The sequence below is a fragment of the Galeopterus variegatus genome, unplaced genomic scaffold (genome assembly GCF_000696425.1).
Source record: "Galeopterus variegatus unplaced genomic scaffold, G_variegatus-3.0.2 Scaffold3652, whole genome shotgun sequence".
NCBI lineage: Eukaryota > Metazoa > Chordata > Mammalia > Dermoptera > Cynocephalidae > Galeopterus > Galeopterus variegatus.
Genome location: NW_007729763.1, coordinates 184665 through 192568, shown reverse-complemented (window position 1 = coordinate 192568; position 7904 = coordinate 184665). Strand labels below are relative to the sequence as shown.

The following is a 7904-nucleotide window of genomic DNA, read 5'->3' as shown; positions in this document are numbered from 1 at the left end:
AGTTTAAATTACTTGCTGCTGTATTTTTTGGAGTTATTCTGGTTCTTCATTAAAGGCACCTCAGATCTTTTTGGGAAACATCTAGAATTTGGTTTCTTATTTTATCTTTCCATTTTTGATCATAGTGTTCCAAATTGTGTTTGTTATTGCATTCTTTTTAATATTTCCAAATTATTCCTCACTTTTATTGACTTCATTATTTCTAACTGCTTCAAACTAGAAACACATTCATGCACAGATTTTGAAAAATAACATTTCTTAAACCTTTCAGCTACAAGTTCTGTCTATATTTATCCTATTCTAAAAATCAATTCTCTTGCAGTTTCCAGACTTGTTGTTAAGACACTAGTCAGAATCATATATGATGTAATGGCTCTTGTTCTTAATAAAAGTTGAATTATTTCAAAAAATATATTTTTCCTTTCAGAAATATTTGTTGTGAGTAGGAATTAATACTACTGTTACTACCAATAATACATAATCTAATTGTTTCAAAGTTATTTACTTTTTTTTTTTAGGTCCTGACACTAAACTAATGCAGAACAGTGGTAAGACAAAGTTTAAAAGGACAAGCATTGATAGATTAATGAATACTCTAGTACTGTGGGTAAGTTACTAGAACAAAATTAGGCAATATCAGTAGTCATTGTTATCTTAATATATTTCTTATATTTTGCTGGGAATCTTCCAGAAGCCTACATTCTCCTTGTGGAGTTTGAATTTGGGGATTTAAATATGGGGCTCAGTTACACTGTCCTCTATTTCCTGGAGTATGATGATTTCTCAATCAGGGATAGAATTTATCATGAGAGGTAGGTTAGTGCTCACACAGGCCTTCATGGTCTTGCGAATTCTCTGTATTCCAAGGATTTGTTTTTGAAAAAGAAAACATCATCTTAAGGTTGTTTGATGTTTTTGTTGTATTACCTTTACTCAAGTGCTCTCGAGATGGCTTGTGGACAGGGCTGGCTTCATGGGTGTGTAAGACCATACTCAGAAGAGCCTTATGCTTGGCTTTTTGATCTGCTGTTGCTGTCTAGAAATTCTTAATAATTTTTGAACAAAGGGTTTTGAGTTTTCATTTTGCACTGGGCTGTACAGATTATGTAGGGGGTCTGCTTGTGAATCCTGAGGACCAAGTAACAACAGTTCTCCTTCATAGAGGCTTCTAACCTTCCTTACCGCGTGGTTATCTTTCTCCTATGATTTTTTTTCCCATCTGAATTTTTTGAAATTATTTTCTCTACCATCCATTTACAAAAACAGTCACGGAGCTCACATCCCATCCTTTTGTTAGCTTCATAGAGGCTTCTAACCTTCCTTACCGCGTGGTTATCTTTCTCCTATGATTTTTTTTCTCATCTGAATTTTTTGAAATTATTTTCTCTACCATCCATTTACAAAAACAGTCACGGAGCTCACATCCCATCCTTTTGTTAGTTAATCTTGTGCTACCTCATACTGTTGATAGGATTGTTATCTGACTCTTGGTGTAATATTGCTTTGACTCCTTATGGAGGTGTTAAGTTTGAAGATGGTGACTCTGCAATATGACAACGGTGACTTTGAGCCATGTTTCCCCATGCATTCCATCGCAGACTCACAAACAGTCATAAAGAATCTGAACTCAATATATATTTGCTTAACTCATATGTAATAGTTGGGCTCTGCATAAGGAAAGAAGGAAGATAACACTTGCTGGGCACAAAACATTGGCCAGGCTCTATGTTTTACTTTCAGTGTCACCCTCAGACCTGTGCTTTCCTCTAGCTACACCTGTCCCTTTGGTACAGAGTCCAAGAAGCCAAGGGGACATGATTGTAAGAAACCTGTGCTCCCCTCCTAGAATTGCCAACTTCAGTGGTCCTGATCCCACTTCTGAGGCTTGCATGGAGATTGTATATCCATCCACTGCAGAGTAAAATTACTGGTCATGAAGCAGGAACTGTCCCACCTGTTTGTACTAGAAAATAAGATGATCCATTGGGGAGTTAGAAGCCCAATCAGGGCAGTTAATGTCAAGTATCACCAATTCTAATGCCCTTAAAGTAATTCAATTCAATTAATTTGTAGTATCAGCCATTAGAAAAAAAGAGGATACTATGATATAGGTACCAAATTGGTAAGATTTTGGGGATTCACTGTTCTACTTTTCTCTAATACACAGTTCTCTAATATGTTCCTAGTTAGGTTTTTCCTGACTTTATCTTCTTATGTGCTTTTTATATTCATGAGAGAATAAAGAAAGCAGCCCAAGAACTTCTGAATGTTGTTTCTTGGAGGAAAAAGGAAATAAAAGGAAATTCATTCCTGATTTTTAGCCCCACCCCTCCATCAACAGTGGCTGGTCTCAGTTCCTAACATAGTGCGACACTTAGCAGAACAAAGTCTCCATAACATCTAGTTCAACTCAGGTCTTACCACCTTCACTGAGTTTGTGTCCTTCCAAAGCTGAGAATTTGGACTCACAGCAGATTGACATTGTTGTCTCTCTAGTTGCTACACCTACAAAATGTGTTTTTCTAATACTGATACTAATAACAATATGAGACTCCTAACAGTTTTCAGGTTGCTTCCCACTTTCTTTAATCTCAAAGGAAATATAAATGTCTTGAAGTATGAGTATTTTAATCAATCTTTATATTTCTTGTTGACCTTAGTAAGAATTGTGCAGCCAGATCCATAGTCAGAGAATTGACTAGTTTGAGACTGTTCTTAATCACTGATATTTTCTCCTTTTGCTTTTATGCCTTGGGTGACCATATAATTTATCATCTGAACAGGACACCTTTGAAGGTGAAAAGGAACGTTATTAATTTTACACCTGGCCAGTAGATGTAAACTGGGATTGTCCAAGGCAAATCAGGGCATATGGTCTTCTTTACTTAAGCAACTTAAATATATGTACTTATCAGGGATTGAGGATGTGAAAGTGTTAGCTATGTGACCATAGATGAGTTATATACCAGGGTACTTCAAAAAGTTCTTGGAAAGATTCATATTATCTTTTAATCCTATCTTTCCACAAACTTTTTAAAGTACTCTTGTAATATTTCTGTGCTTCTGTTTTATTTTGTTTTGTTTTTAATTTGTAAAGTGTGGATAATTGTTCCTATCTCAGAGAGTCAATGGGAGAATTGAGAAAATGTATGTAAAATATTTAGTTGAGTTCCTGCCATAAAAATGTTAAATTTTGTTCATATGATTAATGGTAATTAAGAAGAGGTTTGTATAACTTGCTTTTCAAAGGACAATTTCTTGAAGTTAGACATGTAATTAGATCATGTTAATATGACTAATTTTGTGTTCAAGTTAACTTTAACCAGACTTCTATTCCTATTTCAGATTTTTGGGTTTCTGGTATGCTTGGGAATTATTCTTGGAATAGCAAATTCAATCTGGGAGAATCAAGTTGGGGACCAGTTCAGAACTTTCCTCTTTTGGAATGAAGGAGAGAAGAGCTCTGTGTTCTCAGGATTCTTAACATTCTGGTCATATATTATTATTCTCAATACGGTTGTACCCATTTCATTATATGTGAGGTAAGATGAGAGTTTATGGTTAATGAAGCCATTTCATCAAAAGCCTTTGTTTCAAGCAATCGTTTTTGTTTGTTTTAAAACTACAACGGTGAGATAGATGTCTTGCTCTAACTGCTTGTGATCTGCTGCATCTGTTACAAATGAAGCAACTAAGCTCTTTAATCTGTTTAACTTTATGTTTATGTTTTCAAAACTACAATAAATGCATTTTATTTTCTTCTTGATTCAATTCGGTTTCTTAGGAATGTTTTTCTTTGGAACACGTGAGCTATAGTATAATCTCATGCAACCCGATCAATTAGAATTGGGTTGATTTGGGGTAAGAAAAGGAAGAATATTTGAGGCGATCTATAGAGATGGTGCCTCTTGGCCACTGCTCTGGCTCTGGATACCTTGATTCAGATTCTACTCTATCAATTACTAGCTCCATAACCTTGGGCTCCACCTTCCAGTGCCACAGTTTTCTCATGTTAAAATGGAGAAAATAATATTTCTACTTTATAGGATTATGTGAGAAGTTAATAAATGCCTGTTAAAGTCTTAGAAGAATGCCTAACACATTGTAAAATCTAAATGAATATTAGTTTTTTCTATTATTGTTAGTAGCTATAAGCGAGTACATAAAGGATTTGAAATATAGTAGATGGTATGATTCAAAACTCCCACTGCACTTGATTTGTCATTTCTAGATTTGGTCCCATAGACTAGAGCTAAAATGCTCTCTCTCTCTCTCTCTCTCTCTCTCTCTCTCTATGTATATATATATATATATATATGTATATATGTATATATGTATATATATATGTGTGTGTTTGTGTCCATGTGTGTCTGTTTGACATGGCCTAGAAGTTGGCTTTAGAGTCTCTTTCTGAGACATTCTTGATCCTAATCCTACCAAGACTGAGCCAGACAGTCCCAAAGATACTGGAGCCAAGATGGGACTTGGTTGTTTGACACTCCTCATCATCAGTACTTTAACAATATACAAAATCACCAGCCTAAATCCCCACTAATTTTTACGAGCCTCTTTTTCTCTCTTTCCAAAAACCTAGCTATGATGAAGCAAGGGGAGTTTAATGCACAAAATCCACCCTTGTTTTGGATAGCGGTCAGGAAACTGAAATGTCAAGTTGTGGGAAATTGACTTGAAGTAGCGGCATGTGACCACAACACCACAAATTGCTTTGGGCCCTCTGGAGCTGTGGTCAGAGTGGGCTCTATTTAAACTGTATCCTACTGGCTCATCTTTGATTCTGGGGACCTCTCATGCTTGTATCCAATTATAAAGTCTGTAGTAAATCCTGCTCTTTGTCAGAAGAGCTATGGTCAGCTTTTATAGCATTCCTTTTATGTCCTAAATGAATAATAAATGTGCATAGTGGCTTACCATCTGCACATGTGCAGTTTCATATGTCCTCACGAAGGAAGGATATTCTGTATACATTCTTTCTTTGAAGTGCATTGGCATTTTTCATTTAATGATTTGAAAGATTCATTTTTTTAGAGACCAAAGCTAGATCCCCAGGTTAGCATTCCTTTTACTTCTAATGTGTAGTGATACGCAGAAAACCTATTTGTAATAGTCCAAACCCAGTTTCTGGTCTTGCCACTAATAGCTATGTGACCTTGGAGAAAGTACTTGACCTTCTCTGTGCTTCAGTTTGCCTGTCAAATATGCACTGCTCTATAAAATGGGGGGATTAAAATAATTGATTTCTGAGTTCCTTTGTGCTCCAAATAATACCACTTATCTTTAGATAGCATTCATATATATACTTATATATTTTTATGTATTTGAGATCATGGCATAGCACTTTATTGTTTGAAAACTTTCTTATGCATAATTTCTTATAATTTACAAAACTACTCACTGATGTTTTATAATGTATTATAAACTATGATGCCTTGAAATATTCTGTGGATGTCTTTCTCTCTTTTTTAACATTTTTTATTTTATATAAAGTACTTTGCAAATTTTATCTTATTTATGTTTTGCAACAATCTTTGGAAATAGTTATTGCTGAACTTCTTTCACAAATGAGATGATTTGCTCAGGATTGTGGAACTAATGAGGGGCAGAACCAAGATTCAAACCCAAGTCTTCTGACAGTTGGCACAGTTTTTCCTCTGTGCCTAAACTGTGTATGATTTGTTAATGAGGAAGTAAGGGAAAACAGAAGAGGCTAGGGTTCCCTACTGGTTGGTAAGGCATAGTATTGACAGAGATAAACATAAGCTTTTCTCTCACCAAATAAGAACAGTGATTCTGATCTCAACACAAGGGAAAAAGCATTCCATGGAATTTCAGGTTGCTCAGTCCTAAAGACTGAGACATAGAAAGAAAGAACTCCCAGGTATTTATGTTTGGAAAGATGAGGGTCCACAAAAATTTCCATTAGATATTTGAATAGGCATAACGAAATAAATTAGTGCCACATGTCACTTGAGGATAAAAGTGCAGAATTTACATTGAATGGTTAACAATTCCAGGTGAGCAAAGAACTTTTATTTTGGTAGCATATTTTTATGCTGTCAATTTGATTATCTGTTGTATTAAGACATACCAAGCTATAGTTTTTTTCTTTTATACTCATCTTAAGAAATGTAGCCATTGTTCTCCCAAGGCGTTAGATTTGAGTGTTCTTTCCAAAGCAATAGGAACTCATTTCCATGTTGCTTGTTTTGCCTCAGAGTGGGTGGAATCATAGGTCCTACTCTCTGAGCATTTAGGCAGAAAACGCTAAGCCACCTGATTATGCTAACTCTGAACATTTGTCTCCTTTTCTTTGCTATTATAGAATAAAGGGCTGAATGTTCCACTGTGACTCTCCTAAATCCTCTTTTCCCAAACAAAAAGGATACCCATCCTGTACAAACTATTTTAAGCTCTAGGAATTTGAATGAATTTAGAATACTTCCATTGGCTTATACTGCAACACGGAAGAATCAAATTCTGTTCCATTTATTTTGCTTTGAGTTTACAGGCAGCTACTAGACTTTCAGATAAATGAAATCTTCAAGTGATTTGAATAGTTACCTGCATAATGCCCTTCTTAAGGCCAGGTTTGCACTGGCTTTACCAAATGCCTGGATTTTAGTCTTGGCTCTGTGGCTATAGTCCACACAGTGTGGTCTAAATGTGGCTAATGACCACATCTGAGTGACCTTGTGTTAGTCACTTAATCTGTCTTAATCGTAATGTCCTTATTGGTGGAATTAGTGTCTAGAGGATTGGGATTCACACATTCAACACTGACTGCCTATGACAGGCAAGATACTGTCCCTGGCCCATTATAAGTGCTAATGCTTTTCGAATGAAAGGAATAAGGAAAACAAAGCTGAATCAGACTAGTTAGCAAGGGGCTTTCAAGGAAGTAGGGGGGATGCAGAAGAGTAAATCATACTTGAAAGTATATAAATAAATACATGATGAATATGACTTATTTATCTTTATAGACTATGATTCTCCATAGTCACAGTGTGATTTTAGTTGGGAAGAAACAAAGTGCTACCATTCAGTTAGAAAATGAGCTGGTACCATACCACTTTTGGGTAGGAAAATATAGATATGTCATGTACTTTTAGAACTTGAAGCATAGAATTTAATACTCAGAAAGGACTTGGGTGTCATCTAGTCCAACTTTCTCAGTTTACAGATAAGAAAATTAAGGCTTATTTCCCATTAAGATCAGAAATAAGCTATGAGTCTCTGCTATTATCATTACTATTTTATATTATTCTAGATACCCCTGTTAATGTATGAAGACATGAAACTGAAATATCAATAAACACAATTAGACATGAAACTGACAATGAGATAAACCTATTAGAAAAGAGCACAGACAATGTAATTATAAATCTAGAAAATCCAAAAGAATGACCTATAAAACTCTTAGTAAGATAATTCAGTTAAATGTCTGATTATGTGAGCAACATTAAAAATTAAGTTTTCCTTTAGGCCAACAACAATTTAATAACTTATCCGAAGAGTAAAAAGATATAATATCCAGAAAAATAAACTGTCAAGCTATGGTATGGACCTATGTGAAAACAAAGCAAAACAATGCAAAACTAAAACTTTGCTGATAGAAGTACTTTAAAAAATCAAATTCCTGGAAAAACTTATCCTTCTTGAAGTTGTATTTAAGTTTTATAAAATATTAGTTCATTTCAAATAATTAAGAGTTTGACATAGACCTAACCCAAATCCCAAATAAATTTTTTAAGAAAACTGATACATTGATTCTAAAGTTTATTTGGATGATTACATTGATTCTATCAGGAAAAATAAATAATTGATTATAGCTAAGAATTTTTGAAAAGGAAGAGAATAAAGGTGGTTTTGTCTCTTCCCAGGTAATG

At 34.8% G+C, this 7904-nt stretch overlaps 1 protein-coding gene across 1 annotated transcript in view; it reads left to right on the top strand.

The window, feature by feature from the left end:
* ATP8B4 (ATPase, class I, type 8B, member 4) overlaps window positions 1-7904 on the top strand; it is a gene marked incomplete at its 5' end in the record, with an annotated part of 144480 nt that overhangs the window by 27683 nt on the left and 108893 nt on the right. The window contains 2 exons of the mRNA XM_008585632.1: window positions 519-607; window positions 3346-3542. Coding sequence (XP_008583854.1) covers window positions 519-607; window positions 3346-3542 — 286 coding nt within the window. The remainder of the gene's footprint in view (window positions 1-518; window positions 608-3345; window positions 3543-7904) is intronic.